This window comes from Chlorocebus sabaeus, chromosome 21 (genome assembly GCF_047675955.1).
Source record: "Chlorocebus sabaeus isolate Y175 chromosome 21, mChlSab1.0.hap1, whole genome shotgun sequence".
In the NCBI taxonomy this organism is placed as follows: Eukaryota; Metazoa; Chordata; class Mammalia; order Primates; family Cercopithecidae; genus Chlorocebus; species Chlorocebus sabaeus.
Window position 1 is genome coordinate 112,296,364 of NC_132924.1, and position 16,867 is coordinate 112,313,230.

A 16,867-nucleotide genomic window follows, 5' to 3' on the forward strand; every position below is an offset into this window, starting at 1 on the left:
TTTAACAAAGAACATAGAGTTTTCAGTTTGTTGGGCAGTTAATAGGGTGAACCAGATCATATTTATTGATTTAAAAAATTAATTTGATTAAACTTGGTATTTTATGAAGAGAATAAATTATTACAGCTTAGTACTTCATTTACACAGAAAAATGATTGTGAGGTATGAAATTTATCATGATGTTGGACTAAGATTAAAGAAGAATTTATTGCTATGAAGAACATGCATATGCATTATTACTATTCACGACAGCCTATATATCTCAACTAGGGTTTTCAATTTTGATCAGTTTAGAAAAGAAAAAGATCGGCCGGGCGCGGCGGCTAGAGCCTGTAATCCCAGCACTTTGGGAGGCCGAGACGGGCAGATCACGAGGTCAGGAGATGGAGACCATCCTGGCTAACACGATGAAACCCCGTTTCTACTAAAAAATACAAAAAAAAAAAAAAACACAAAAAAACCCAAAAAACTAGCCGGGCGAGGTGGCGGGCACCTGTCGCCTGTCGCCTGTAGTCCCAGCTACTTGGGAGGCTGAGGCAGGAGAATGGCGTAAACCCGAGAGGCGGAGCTGAGATCGCCACTGCACTCCAGCCTGGGCGACAGAGCGAGACTCCGTCTCAAAAAAAAAAAAAAAAAAAAAAAAGAAAAGAAAAAAAAAGAAAAAAGAAAAGATCAGGCGCCACAGTGGATCAGATGTTCATGTACCACTGTCCTCATGAATACTGGATTGCAATAAACCTATGAACAGGCAAGAACTTCCATGGCGTTAAAGAAAATCTTTCCTAATGTGTTTCTATATGATATTAACATTTTTTTCTACACTGTATAATAAAATATTTTATATTAACTCTGTTGCGTCTGTTGCTTTTACTTTATCCTAAGCAGTAGGTAAGTATTGTGAAACTTGTATTTCAGATATGCACATATGTGTTATGTATATATGGGTGTACATTCTGGGTTACAGTGTAAAATTTCTTACTGTGGGTTGTGGATCAAAAAGTTGGAAAACTCAGTGGGTTAGAAGTTAGAAGATAATGTTGGACAAGTAACACACCTGTACTAGGATTTGGCCCACAGACCACCAGTTTGCAGTCTCTGAGCTAAACTGCGGAGGATATTGAATATGAGTGTACATTCATAGAACTTAGTTTGTAGGTAAGTTGCAGCCAGAGCAGAGAACGATATAATAAAAACTCTTTCAGAGATATTAATATGACCCCGTCTCAAGACTGGCGGGGATAGAGACTGAAGGCAGATCATTTAAGTACCACAAAGACAATCTAAAAATGAGACCCGAATTCGTAATCAGAAAAGGAGCAATGGGGAAGGAGATAACGGAGGTAAAACATGGTGCTGAGGAGAAAAGATAGGGTTTTAGAGTTGGGAGAGACCTTTGGAATCATAGATTTCATCACCATCTTCGTCCAAGTAGGGAAAGTAATAGGAGAGGAAAAAATAGTACCCTCTCAGAATTTGTCTCAGAATTTGTCTATGACGTCACACTGACTTAATAAAAGAGCTTTCAACAGTTCATCCAGTTAATGCGATTAACAGAAGGCTTGGATGTGAAGGGCGACCCCTCAAATTTACTTTTTATTCAATGGATTAAAATGGCCAGTAATTCTCATCCTTTCAGACCTGACTTCCAATTAATTAATTACAAGTGAGCCTATGGGGCGTGCCCAATCAATTCCTTCCCCATCCTGAAATGGGTCCTTTAGCATTCTTTTAAACAGTACGTTTCCTGAAATACCACCAAACCCTCTTAAGAAGTTTTGTGTGATTTCAACAGTTTAGGCCTTCTGAATGAGCCCAGAACTCTTCACCTGCTTGTTAATTTTCCAACTGCAAAGCGTTATTGAACATTTAATGACCCTGCCCCACGCAACGCCCACTGCGGCCGGGCGAGGGAAACCAGAGTAGGTCGAGGAAGGGGAGGCCTGCGCTTTCGGGAGGGAAGCCGCTGGGGCTAGTCGGGCTGAAGGTGGCCACTTCATTTTTTCCCTCGATACATTAAGGCTACGGGGACACAGGCCTGGCAGGCACGACGGCCGGCGCGTCTGTCTACCTTTGCCCAGAGTACGCCTTGAATAATCAGCTAACAACCCCAGTTCCCTTGAACCCAGCGCGGGAGACCCGGCGCCATGGCTAGGTCGGTCTCAGGCACATCCCGATGCTCGCCCCGGGAAGCTCCTGGAGCGCCTCTGGTTTCCGGGTACGAATAGGAAGCTGCTCGGGAAACCCCAGAACCCTCCCTTTGAGGAAGGGTGCAGACGGCGTCTCCGTTTCCACGGAAACAGGCCGAGCCATGTCGTCACTTCCGCCGACCTGTCTGGACGCCAGACTGTTGGGAGGAAAAGAGGAAAACTGAGCAACAGCCACGACAGTGGACGCGAGCGTCTCCTCAGTGCGCATGCGCCCGCTCAGCGGCCTGCTTCTATTTATGTGGGGGATCCAACATGGCGGCCGCGGCGACCCTGACGATGGCGGTGAAGCCCATCAGAACGTAGTAGCGGGGAAGGGGACACGGTCCGCACTCACCGTGGCGTCGGCGGAGACGGCTGAGGGTGGTGGAGGGAAGAAAAGCGACGGAGAGCAAGAGGAAGGGCGGGCAGGCACGCAGCGCGGCGTAGAAGCGAACGCCGGCTCGAGCTAAAGCAGAGGGCCAGAACAGTGGGGATGGCGGAGCCGCGCAGAGTAGCGTTCATTAGCTTGTCACCGGTGCGGCGGCGCGAGGCCGAGTACCCGGGGCCCGAGCGCGAGCCCGAGTACCCCCGCGAACCCCCCCGGCTGGAGCCGCAGCCGTACCGCGAGCCGGCCCGGGCGGAGCCGCCGGCCCCGCGGGAGCCTGCCCCCCGCTCGGACGCGCAGCCCCCGCCGCGGGAGAAGCCGCTCCCCCAGCGCGAGGTCAGCCGCGCCGAGCCACCCATGTCGCTGCAGCGCGAGCCCCCGCGGCCGGAGCCGCCGCCGCCGCTCCCGCAGCTGCCCTTGCAGCCGCCCCCGCCGCGGGAGTCGGCTTCCCGGGCTGAGCAGCCGCCGCGGCCGCCGAGGGAGACGGTGCGCCTGGAGCTGGTGCTCAAGGACCCCACCGACGAGAGCTGCGTGGAGTTCAGTTACCCGGAGCTGCTGCTGTGCGGAGAACAACGGGTACAGAAGATTCCTCCCTCCTGCCCCAGACCCCGAGAGCCTCAGGACCCGCCGTCTTTCCCAGCTGGTTTGCACCTTGGGACGGCCACCGAGCGCGTCCGGGTCGCCCCGAGGGTGGGGTGCGGGGGGCCGGGGCCGAGCGGGTGGACGGGGCGGTGAGCGCTGCTTCCTCCACTCCCTGGGGTGGCCGAGGCTCTCACCCGGCTGCGCCGTATCCCCAAACCCCCGGCACTCGCTCCCAACGCCGCGCCGAGCCTGTTTTCTTGTGCACTTTTCGGAACCTCAGATTTTCCTTCTTTCCTTTCTGCTCCCCACACAAAATCCTGGGGCCCTGCAGGCCGTGTGGCTGGGTTCTCCCTGTGGCGCTACAGCTGTCGTTCCAGTAGAAAGGAAGAGAAAACCTTGGGGGACACGCCCCCCAGTCTGAAGCAGAGAGATTGTGTAACCCCTCTCGTATCATCCTCATCCTCATCACTGTTTGTTTTGCTGGGCGCCGTGGCTGCTGAGGTGTGCTTGCGTGCCTGTGATATTTTTCTTAATCGAAGGGAATTTAAGAATAATTAAAGGTTTTCCGAGACTAAGGATCCCGCTTTAGGAATGGAGAAGTGGGTTAGTTAATCTGGTTACTAATTTTTCTCTCGTGTTGGTATTGGAAAACCTTTTTAGCTTTCCTTTTTTGTGGAGTTTGTTCATATTGTAATTGAATGGGAAGGTGTCTCCTGTTTTATTTGACACCTACCCGTCATATTATTTAAATGTATTAGCATTAGTTTATAGAACATTGTACTCGGCCTTTGTAATTTTCGGAGGATGATGAGAAAAATCTCAGCTTTGAATTTTTTAAAACAATTGAAAATATATAGGTATGCTTTTGATGTAAGAGGTGAACAATGGAGAAAGGATAGGGCTTATGTTGGTAATTGTAATTTTTATTGTTGTGGGTTGGTGGATCTTCAGAAGTAAGTTAGAAAAGGAAATGATAGATTAACAGTAAAGAAAGAGAACAGTTTTCTCTGTTGCTTAGCAATTATGCCCGTTATTAGGCTTTGCTTTAGCTTGGGTCTAATGGACTCCAGAAGTCACTTGTTTTTTCATCTTCAACTACCTTTATGGTCAAAATGACTGACTGCTTAGTCACAAAGTATCATGTTGAACAATTTCACTAGATTTTGTTTACTTTATGGCCAGCTAATGTTTTGGTCATTATTTAGAAATGTTGTGTGGTCAAATCATTACAAAATGTTTTAAACCAAAATGAATTGCTTAAAGGTAGAGATCACTTTGGTCACTTCCACATAACATTTTGCTCTTTAGACTCACTTGAGTGCCCCCTCTTTATAAATGTGATGTCACTTTTTTCCTAAAAGAAGATTAAAAATATTGGATTGGAGCATTTTCCAAACATTGTATTTGAGCTGCTAATCTAAGTTGGTTTGCAGTTTTTGTAATTTTCATAAATTACAGGAGAGAAGCATTATCTTTGTGTAAAAAATACATAGCAATAACTACATTTACTGAGTTCTTACTGTGTGCTAGACACAGTTCTAAGCACTGCACGTGGTTTTTCTAGTAGTCCTGCAGAACTCCATGGGGTAAAAACTATTATCCTCACTTTACAAACGTGTGTAATTTTATTAGTACTTCTTTCCATAGTGATACAATTTCTTAGTAAAACAAAATTTCTTAAAATTAACTCATATAGTTTAGAGGATTCTGCAAAAATGACATAAAATGTAAGTCACGGTAGAAATACAAAGACCTTTATTATGTCCCTGTTTATGCCGTAATACTCACACGATGGCAAATTAATACTAGATGTGTATCATTTAATTATAAAAAAGTTTGACACTTTTTAACAAGTTAGCTTTGTTAACTTGATAACACCAGAACTACTACTTTCGTGTAATAGGAGAAAGAGGAATAATTCCATTTAATTTTTCTGTTTACTTATTAACAGTGTAGGTGTGTATTGGCCCAATTTTCTCGTTGTATATCAACCTTCTATCTTTTTTCATATACCTCTGAACAAAACAAAATCCATTGTATATAATCACCTTTGCAACAAAGATTTGCCACATTTTCCTGTGACTGCTGCCAGTGAATACCCTTATTATGCAAGAAAGCATAGAAAACATATGTTTAAGTAAAATTGTCATGGTTTCATGAAGGGAAATCCTAGAAGAGAGACCATCAGAAAGCAAAATGCGAACATTAGAATTGGTCTGGAAAGTTGGTGGTTCCCAAAATTAGAAGAATTAGAGGAGGAAGGACTACATTTTTGAAATAGCCATCTATCAGTAAATAAGATTTTAGCGCCAGATGCTGAAATTGGTAGATGTGGGGCTATTAAAAAAAAAAAAAAAAGGTGTATTACATATGGATACCATTCATATGGGTGCATTTAAATCAGTTCCCTTCGTAAATATTAAATGAACAGTAAAACCCTGATTTACTGAAACACAATCAGAAATTTTTCTGTGCTCTATTTTTAATGCGAAAAGCACAATTAAATAATTTGTGCTGGGAAAATACGAAAAACAAAACCACAGGTTAGCTAAACCTTTAACCTTATTGTCTCTATGCAGTACAGTGCTGTGATTGAGGTGGTTTAGGATGATGACCAGCATTGGAATCATCTCTATCCTGAATGATTAATTTGGTCACCATTTCTGGCTAAAGGGTAATAGTGCATTTTAGAAATAAAGTTTGGCAATGATTGATATACAAAAAAAAGGTTTAACTCTTAGTAAACCAGAAAAATCAGTTAACCAGAACACCCATTTGTGAACATGCTTAATTAAACATTTACTGTAAAAAGAAAAATAAGTGTTTATAGTATGTTAATATAACTGTACTATTTGAGAATTCCGTGGCATTTCATTGTTTGCATATTTTGGATAAAATTTGTGAAAGAATCTCCTGAAAGTGGTGTTGATGAGTTAAGATCAAAGGACAAAATTACTGCATCAGTTTTGCATGTGGGTAGTTGATAATTTTCAGATATTTTTTCACCTGAAAAAACCAAAAAAGCTTAGTCTTGATTGGGGAAGGGTGTTTATTCTTAACTGTAAAAGAAAAGTGAGTCCATTTTCTTAAATTTGTTTTTGTAGGCTGTCAAGAGAAAATAAGAGCTGTACTTTTGATACCTACATAAAGTACATAAAATATTTTAGAATGGCGTATAAGGTGATTCTTATTAAAAATATAGATCCATAGGTTTATATTTATACATATAAAATGAGTCATACCACAGAGTAAGTATTTGGGCTTCACAGTGCATGAGGGAGCAGTTTGTAATAGACGTGGCGATTGCTCACTGTCCTTAACCTGAGCCTCTAGTTAAGGTTATACCTGCGGGGCGTGGTGACTCACGCCTGTAATCCCAGCACTTTGGGAGGCTGAGGTGGGCGGATCATGACGTCAGGAGATCGAGACCATCCTGGCGAACACGGTGAAACCCTGTCTCTACTAAAAATACAAAAAATTAGCCGGGCAAGTTGGTGGGCGCTTGTAGTCCCAGCTACTGTGGAGACTGAGGCAGGAGAATGGCGTGAACCCAGGAGGCAGAGCTTGTGGTGAGCCGAGATCGCGCCACTGCTCTCCAGCCTGGGCAACAGAGCAAGACTGTGTCTCAAGAACAAACAAAAAAGGCTATACCCTGGACGTGCCTAGGATTCCTTATTATTCTCACTAGTTGATTCCTTTTTGGATCATGTTTATGTTTTTCATTGGTAAATTTTTTTTTGAGGAGTGACGAAGTCTCTCTCTGTCTCCACCAGGCTGGAGTGCGGTGGTGCGATCTCAGGATCTCAGCTCACTGCATCCTTCACCTCCCGGGTTGCAGCAATTCTCTTGTCTCAGCCTCCCAAGTAGCTGGGACTACAGGCAGGTGCCACCACACCCGGCTAGTTTTTGTATTTTTAGTAGAGTCAGGGTTTCACCATGTTGGCCTGGCGGGTCTTGAACTCCTGACCTCCCAAAGTGCCGGGATTACAGGTGTGAGCCACTGCTCCCGGCCTTTCATTGGTAACTTCTATTGGGGTGAAGTATTCTATAAATTTATTACTTATTACAATGATTTTAAAAATTGATTCTAAAGTTAACTCCTTTAAAGAAGTATCCCTTTATTCTAATGTCCCAAGTGTGATGAATTGTCTCGTATTCATTCTGTCCACATTTTTCTATCATGTTTTTTAGACCAATCACTTATCAACCTTTATATCCAGGATGAAGTACCTCAGTTTCTAAGTGTGCAAATCTTCCTTCCTTCTGTATTTTTTCTTGCCCTTCAGAGTCCATTGAATCTGTGTCAGTATTTCAGTTGTAGTATATCTTAATTTTTAATTACCTCAGTCAGTTGTCTGAAATTGGATAAAAGTAGTATTTTTATCCTTGTTTTGGTTTTTTTGTGCATTGAAAACCATATGTATGTTTGTATACTAAAGTAGAAGACTTAAGGATGTGATGGCTATTTTTGTTTGTTTTGTTAAATAGATGGTTAATGTGGGCTTCTAGCTCTGTGTTTGTGTGTTTTAAACCATGTATTATAATAAACTTTCACTCTCCCCTACTAGAAGAAAGACATGGTAATGTAATCTTTTTGCAGCTATTTCTCTTTTCTAGCTTTGTTTAAAAGTAGTGTGTATTCCCTGAATGCATATCCATTGACAGGATATTGGTGATATAATGGTTGTTGATACTGGACCTCAACAGAAAGCCTTAGCTGCTATACACACTCAGTGTTAACTCACAGGCAGATGATTAAGTGTTGATTTTAATTAATAATCTAGAGCTCCTTTTAGAAGCATTTCCTGATCAAAGCAGTTAATCTTTGCTAGTGAAGATATCAATCTAGAGTTATAAGTGAGATTTTCATGTTTGGCTAGTGTTCCTGGGGATTTTTTTTCCTTGTTATTTTGGATAAGGTGACCATATGATCATTTTGCAGGTGAAGACAATTTGGATTGTTGAGTTCTTACTCATCAAAACACTATGAAGTGTATATGAGTCCATTATAACTGTAAATACTTTTTGCTATGAACCAACTTTTTTTTTTTTTTTTTTAGTTTTAATACTTCTGACTTACTTGTTAGTATTAGGAAAAGTTGTCTCTTATTGATTAAATTTAAAATATAGTTTCTGAATAATATAATTAATTGTATACATATGTTATATATTCTCACTAGTTTATTTCCTTTCGGATCACATTTATTGAAATAGAATTGAAGTGTTTGTTACATAATGATAAATAAATAAACAATAATACTATTTGTAATACTAATGGATACTTCTGTTTCTTTTCCCATTCACCTTGAATCAGAAGAAGCTCATTCACACAGAAGACCCATTTAATGATGAACATCAGGAGAGGCAAGAGGTGGAAATGTTGGCTAAGAAATTTGAAATGAAATATGTGAGTATAATAAACTGATCACTTTTTTAAATCCTGTTGACCTGTTTCCTTTCTGTGACTGGTCGGGAGGGCCTATAAATATTCATTGCCTGCCTTACCTTGTTCTCACAGATTGAAACCAAGTGAATGGTTAGATAGTCAAATAAAGATTCCAATAGGCTTGTGATAAAGTAGTCATCATTCATTTTTATTTTTATCTATTTATTTTGGAAACAGGGTCTCGCTCTGGCACCCAGGCTGGAGTGGAGTGCAGTGGTGCAGTGTTGGCTTACTGCAACCTTTGCCTTCCAGATTCAAGCGATTCTCATGCCTTAGCCTCCCAAGTAGCTGTGACTACAGGGGCAACACCACACCCAGCTAATTTTTTGTATTTTTAGTAGAGACGGGATTTCACCATGTTGGCCAGGCTGGTCGTGAACTCTTGACCTCAAGTAATCCATCCTGCCAAGTAGCCATCATTTATTATAGTCGTTCTAGAGTCTAGGTGGTTTGCTTTTCATATATTATCTCCAATCTTTGTAACAAAACCACAAGCTAAGTAATATTGACCATATTTTACAGATGAGGAAACTGAGGCTGTGAGTTCAAGATTAAGTAACTGATATAAGGTCAGACAGTGGCAAGAGTAAGCTACAGGTCCAGGTCTGTGTAGCTCTAACTCTATTCGCTTTCTGCCACCATCGAGAATGCTATTTTAATTCCCTTGATATAGTAGTTCTCAAACCTTTCTGCCTCTTAAGAGTTTGACAGTGAATATGTGTACTTCTAAGCCCGTAGCATCAGACTCAGAACCAGCATGATGCCTCTTTGAAAGTGTCCAGTTTATGCTAAATATTCATGTACATTTTATATTCAGTGCCACAATATATTGGTGTTTGTTTGAATACAAAAATAATTTTTAATTACCTGATTAAGTTGCTTAACATTTCTCTCAAATTTTCTAGTATTACTGACTTTGTAGAAAGCCCCACTTCTCACCCCACATTTACACTATGGCTTTAAGTACTCTTGGCACTTTGCTAAAACGTAACCCAGTTGAGAAGCAACACTTTACCCCTCTGATTCCTCTGTGAGCATTGAAAATTATCCCACAAGAGGAAGGATATCAGCTCACACTGGCCTTGTCATTCATACTACCCTCAAGATGCCACTGGGATCTTGACCCAATCATGCTGGCTCCTTGTAATTAAGAAACCATTTGAGGGTAGAAGAAATAGATGAGAATAGATTGGAATTGAAATCAGGTCCTAGGCCATACTTTGCCATCTTCTAATTGTGTCCTTTTGGTGAGGTTTTAAGCTCTGGGCTACAGTTTTCTCTCTTTTTTTTTTTTTTTTTTTTTTTTTAAGACAGAGTCTCTCACCCAGGCTGGAGTGCAGGGGTGTGATCTCGGCTTACTGTAACCTCCACCTCCTGGGTTCAAGCAATTCTCCTGCCTCAGCCACCTGAGTAGCTGGGATTACAGGCATGTACCACCATGCCTGGCTAATATTTGTATTTTTAGTAAAGATGGTTTTACCATGTTGACCAGGCTGATCTCGAACTCCTGACCTCAAATAATCTGTCCGCCTTGGCCTCCCAAAGAGCTGGGATTACAGGTGTGAGCCACTGGGCCTGGCCGAGGCCACAGTTTTCTTACCTATAAATTGAGAGGTTCAGGTGTTTCAGAGACCCTCTGGTTCTCTCTTCTGTGACTATATAATAACAAATTTAGGGATGGACTGATGGGTATTTAAATAGAAGGAATAGCAAAAGTTGTTACACTAATTTGTAGTATTTAATTACAATGTAATATTTTGAGACTATATTGTATCATGATATGTAAATTGTAAAATCCTACAGAATGTATAAATCCTAAAATCCTAGCATGTATAAATCCTAAAATACTGTGTTTTTTATACAAGTTATACATTGGTTACACTTAATGTTTTAACCAACTAGTACACTTATGTGGCTCAAAATTCAAAAATTAAAAATCTTCCTTTTATTGTATTGCCCACCCATTGAATCCCACTTCCTAGGCAAGTAACATTCCTGTGGTACTAGAGATATATCTCTGTACATATACATCTATTCCTTTCCCACCCCCTTTTTATACATATTATAGAATACTGTACACACTTAAGCTCTTTGCTTTTTATTTACTGCATCTTAGTATGTTTGGGCGGGAGGTCATATCAGGACAAAGTGCTTTCTCTCCATTGCTGTTTCACTGCATGGAACTCTCACACTGTAACCAGTCCCCAAATGATTTAGGTTGTTTTCAAAAATTTGCCCTTATTAATAGTGCTGCAGTAAATTAGTCTGTAAAATGGCATTTTACACAATTTCAAGTTTATCTCTAGGACAGATTCCTAGAAGTAGACGATTCAGGTCGGAGGATTTATGCATTTATAATTTTAGTATATATTACTAAATATATATGTATATTATATGCAATATGTATTTAAAATAAATATGGCCGGGCGCGGTGGCTCAAGCCTGTAATCCCAGCACTTTGGGAGGCCGAGACGGGTGGATCACGAGGTCAGGAGATCAAGACCATCCTGGCTAACCCGGTGAAGAAACCCCGTCTCTACTAAAAAATACAAAAATCTAGCCGGGCGAGGTGGCGGGCGCCTGTAGTCCCAGCTACTTGGGAGTCTTGAGGCAGGAGAATGGCGTGAACCCGGGAGGCGGAGCTTGCAGTGAGCTGAGATCTGGCCACTGCACTCCAGCCTGGGCGACAGAGCGAGACTCCGCCTCAAAAAAAAAAAATAAATAAAAATAAAAAAATAAAATAAAATAAAATAAAATAAATATATATTTAAAATACATATTATACATATATATATTTAGTATATATTACTAAATTACCAGTTCTACTCCCTCCAGCACTATATCAGAATGTGTCTTTTTTTTGGGTTTTTTGTGTTTTTTTTTTTTTTTGAGACAGTGTTTCACTCTTGTTGCCCAGGCTGGAGAGCAATGGCGCAGTATCGGCTCACTGCAACCTCCACCTCCGAGGTTCAAGCAGTTCTCCTGCCTCAGCCTCCCAGGTAGCTGGGATTACAGGCATGCACCACCACACGCAGTTAATTTTTTGTATTTAGTAGAGACAGGGTTTCACCATATTGGTCAGGCTGGTCTTGAACTCCTCACCTTAGGTGATCCACCACCTTGTCCACCCAAAGTGTTGGGATTACAGGTGTGAGCCACTGCACCCAGCCTAGAGTGTCTATTTTGCCATGGGTTACAAAATCAAGGATTAGAATTGCCCTTTGCAAATGGAAAAATTCCTCTATATAATCCTATAAGTAAAGTGATTCAGTGTATTACGCACTACCTTAAAGTTAGCATTAAGTCTTCTTAGTTAACCCTAGGATAGTATCTGGCGTAGGAAGACCAACGTTCTGAAGAAGTTATTTGATGCGTGAAAATGAGTTTTAGTTGACTTAGATATATTCAAGCCTTGTTATTTTATTTACAGTGATAAAATACTACTCGTTATAATCTAAATTAATGGGCTGTATTTCTTCTCTGGATTTTTATTTTGGTGACTTACTTTCTTATTTCCATTCTAATTAGAGATTTTGTGTACATTAACCAAAAAGCATGCCCAAGTGTTATATCTGTGAGTATTAAGAGAGTGTGTGTGTGTGTATTTATTTATTTGTTTGGTAGAGACAGGGTCTTGTTGTGTTGCCTAGGCTGGTCTTAAACTCCTGAGCTCAAGCGATCCACCTGCCTCAGCCTCCCAAAGTGCTGGGTTTGTAGGTGTGAGCCACTGTACCCAGCCTAAATATATATAAAATATATATATATATATGGTAATTATTTGGAACCTTTTAAGAAAATCATCAGGCCAAAAGTGACCTGAGAGAACATAGAGTGTCCTGCTAGGTGCTATAGGCCTAGAGCTCTAGGCTATCACAAAATGTCTCTTCAACTACAATAATCTTGATTGGTGTTTGGGGCAAGTGTTGCAGCAGTTGAAAATCAGTGATATCAGAAATTATAGGAGTATAGGCCAGGTGGGGTGGCTCACGCCTGTAATCCCAGCACTTTGGGAGGCGAGGCGGGTGGATCACCTGAGGTCAGGAGTTCGAGACCAGCCTGACCAACATGGAGAAACCCTGTCTCTACTGAAAATACAAAATTAGCCAGGCGTGGTGGCACATGCCTGTAATCCCAGCTACTTGGGAGGCTGAGGCAGGAGAATCGCTTGATCCCGGGAGGCGGAGGTTGTGGTGAGCCGAGATCACGCCACTGCACTCCAGCCTGGGCAAGGAGAGCGAAACTCCATCTCAAAAAAAAAAAAAATTATAGGGGGTATAAAATTGTAAAAAGAGCACCCTGCATTGAATTTATGGGGTTCCCCCCTCCATTGTGTCCTATTTTTATGGCCATGTTCTGTTTCCTGTTATGTTGTTCTTATGCTCAGGTAATGTGACAGTTCATATTCAGCATCAATTACTAATGGTTTTTTGGGAAAAGATCAATATGACTGTTAAATACTTAGTTTTACCTAGATTATACTAAATTGGTTGTTGTACATAAATCTTTTTAAATAGCGAAGTCCAAGTTTTGACATTTCTACAACTGTGTAGGCTCCAGATTCGTCTTGATGGTTAGAAAGGAGGCAGGATACAGGTAAAAGAGGCTCCCATACCTCTCTTTACTCCCAGTTAAGGCTCCAGAATGTTTAGGCGAAACATCTTGGTTTTCAATTTACTTTTTAGATGGTCTCTAGGTAATATATACCTTTTATGAGGCCACCTGTACTCTCTACTCTATACTCTGGGGTAAGATGCTTCAATTTGATGGGTATAGACTTGTTCTCTTGGCCTTCTAGGACATAGGATAACCTATAATTGTTGAAAGATTTCTCTTAGTGATTTTTTTCTCACCCCATTACCCCAGCCATTCTGAAAGATCATGCTGTCTTAGAATTGGATATAAATTCAGTAATCTAAATGAAAGCACCTAGCACAATACCTTGTGCCTAGCAGGGGCTCAGTTAAGACTATTTGAATCTGAACGACTCTGAATAGGAAGGCGTATATTCTGCCAGACATTTATTAATATTCATGAAATCACATTATAACTTTAAAATCTGCTTACTGTGCTATATAGACATTGAATACCATCTTTCACGCTTAGTTCTATGTGGTTTTGGACTCTCAGAGCCCTAGTAGTTTCATATTTGTTTTAAAAGGAAGGGTAAGGGTAGATTTGATAATAGAAAAGTTATTCTGAGCAGTCTTATAAATGAAACAGTTGACCAAATGGAATAACACTGTTTTTACTCAAAGACAAATTATTCTTCTAAATACTCTTGATTTTCTTGAGACCCTGTCTCTAATAAGAATAAGAATAATAAAATCGGCCAGGTGAAGTAGCCTATGCCTGTAATCCCAGCACTTTGAGAGGCCGAGGTGGGCAGATCACCTGAGGTCAGGAGTGCAGCCAGCCTGGCCAACATGGTGAAACCTTTCCATCTCTACTAAAAATACAAAAATTTGCCAGGCATGGTGGTGGGCACCAATAATTGCAGATACTCAGGAGACTGAGGCAGGAGAATCCCTTGAACCCAGGAGGCAGAGGTTGCAGTGAGCTGAGATCACGCCATTGTACTCCAGCCTGGGCGACAAGAGCAAGACTCCATCTCCCAACAAAAAAAAACAAAAAACAAAAACAAACAAAAGAGAAATATATATATTTAAATGAAAAGTCTTGATTTTCTTTTGTATGAGTTGTAAAAGTGATTCTTTCCAGATAATGTTTTAAAGAATGGCAGTATCTTGGAATAACTAATTTCTGATGAGTAACTTCTTCACAGTAAATACTACTTGGCTGAGTGGAAAGAAATATAATTTTATCTTAAAATAATTATGGATTAAACTGTCTTCAAATGTGAAACTGATACCAAGTAGTTGTTTTGAAAGCATTTGTGTACTGTTTCTGGGAGTTGTAAGAAGTCAGTTACTCATATTATTGGTTGATCATCCACACTTGCTGAGGGGTTAGAGCTTCCTTGGGAACATCATAGGCTAGTTTTCCTGTTTGTTTTGGCCTTATGTTAGGTCTGGTCCCTAAGGATCACCTCAATATAGAGCTTTGGGAAAACTTGTTGACAGCGCCACAAAGTAAATCCTACTTGCAAAACACAAATACCAGTGGATTTAGGGTTTCATAGACCAATAATAGTATGATATTACATGTACAATAAAGACATAAAATAATCTTTTAAAGCAAACTAGGGTAGGGGAGAGAGCCTTAAATAAAGGTCAAGGAGGAATTCCTAGCTCAAATAATAGTTTCTTTATTGAAGTTAACCAATTCTAATCACTTGCTGTGACATGCCCTTTTAATTCCTTGGCCTCTTTGAATTGAATAAATTCCCTTCAGCCTTCTTTAATCCCTTAGGAACAATTGAGAATCAGCAGTTTTAGGGTATTTAGGAGGAAGGACTGGTATCCATATGTGGTGATTATAGAAATTGTGTATACTATTTTTGTGCTGTGTAGTCAGCTCTTGTCTGTATTTCCACTGCCTTGAAACTCAGCTCCTTTCTATTGGTAGGTTGAAGAAATGGGCATAGATGTAAAGAGATAAAGTTGTGGCAGGGCTGGGACAAATAGGGAGTCTTGTGTTGACAGGATGTTTTCTTCTCACTTGGACTGGAGTGTTTTTTAGCAATCAGGGTCATTCTTGCTCTGTCTACTAGAGGTGATCAATGAATGTTGGTTTTTAGTTTGGTTTACTATTAGCTGGAGGCAGTTCAGGGTCAGGGGGTCCAGTACTAAGAACATCTTGTTTGTTTGTTTTCCAGTTTAGTGTTACGGTGTAATGAGGCTGCATTGGCCTAAAACACCGATTGTCAGGTTAAGCAAGTACTAATGACTCAGTGAGGAATATTCTTCTGAGTCACAGCGAGCTAGTGCCTAGAAGAGTAGATAAGAAGGAGATTCTTCACTTTAGGTGTGGCAAAATTCAAGGGTTTTTTGTTGTTGTTGTTTGGAAAATAAGTTTTGATTTTTAAAGATCTACTTAATTTATAAACTATGTAATATCAACTGCAGAGGTTCAGAGAATTTATCAGGTAAGATTTTGATTCTGCTCCAGTAAGGATACTGAAAAAGAGTAATTCGACAGAGGTCTTTCTAGTAGGGAAGACACTATAATTCTTTGCCAATGTAACTTGAATTTCTTTAGGTTAAATTTTAATGTTTGTGAATTAATTTATATGTACCTTTCTGGCAGCTGTCAAAAGTTTGGTTCCAGCTTATACAATTTACGCATTATTGAATTTTAGCACGATTAGGGAACTGGAGGGTGGAGAATAGAAATGGGGTGGTAAGGCAGGAGGCAGGTCAGGGTTAGAAGTTTTCCAGGAAGACCGCAAGTGAGGAAAAGCAGACTGTACCTAGAAAACTACTCTAATGGCCTCTGTGATGAAGGAGGGAACTGGATTGTCCTTATAGTTGGCAGAAATCTGTTTATAAGTGGAGCAATGCTTGTGGAACCCTGGTTGTTGGAAAGTGAGTCAAGAAAGAGGTACTCAGGTATGGGTGTGTCAAATACAAGTTACCCAAAACTCTTTCCCCACAGTGGGACTGGGAAGTAGAGCCAAATGAGGAGGAGTTCCAAACTCTGGTAGTGAACATTTGGTGGGCCAAACCTAATAAAATAACACTTATTGAGTGGGTAGTACGTGTCCTTAATAAAACTCAGGAGATACAAAAGGTCATGTGATAAAAAGAAAATCTCCTTCCTACTCCTTACTCCCAGCTAACCAGGTCACTCCTTAGAGACACTGTGAGTTTCTTGCCCCAGAGAGCTATGTGTATGTGGGCAGTCACATATTTCAAAGGTTGTTTTTGTTGTTGTTGTTACTGTTCACTGAAAGAGGATATATAAATACAGATAAATGAAAAGATCAAAATAAAAATCAGCAAATCACCTGTAAGTCCACCACCAAGCAGAACCACTGTGAATAGTTTGATGGTTTAAAGTATATCCGTTCAGGAATTTTAAAAATGCATGTGCAATTACATATGTACTTTCTTGCACTATAAAAAAATTTTTTTTTAGAGCCAGCTGTGGTGGCTCACACCTGTGATCCCAGCTACTTGGGAGGCTGAGGCAGAGAAGATGTCTTGAGCCTAGGAGTTCAAGACCAGCCTGGGCAACATAGCAAAACCCCGTCTCTTAAAAAAAAAAAAAAAGTTAGATCACCTGAGCAATACATGAATATGTTCCTTTTATTAAAAACAAATTCAAATAATACATATTACATCGAAGTCTTCCTGTACCACTGTTTCC

General features: G+C 40.7%; 1 protein-coding gene across 8 annotated transcripts in view; it reads left to right on the forward strand.

The window, feature by feature from the left end:
- The first annotated feature begins 2,675 nt into the window (after positions 1-2,675).
- Positions 2,676-16,867, forward strand: part of UBN2 (ubinuclein 2) — a 99,768-nt gene continuing 85,576 nt past the window's right edge. For 7 of the 8 annotated variants that reach the window (XR_005238155.2, XR_012090438.1, XM_007983118.3 and 4 more), the window contains exons 1-2: positions 2,676-3,147; positions 8,468-8,560. Coding sequence is in view for 6 of the 8 variants with exons in the window: in XM_007983118.3 (XP_007981309.1) it covers positions 2,680-3,147; positions 8,468-8,560 (561 nt within the window). In the remaining 2 variants the exon portion in view is untranslated. The remainder of the gene's footprint in view (positions 3,148-8,467; positions 8,561-16,867) is intronic. The other variant, XM_007983113.3, reaches the window with a different exon arrangement.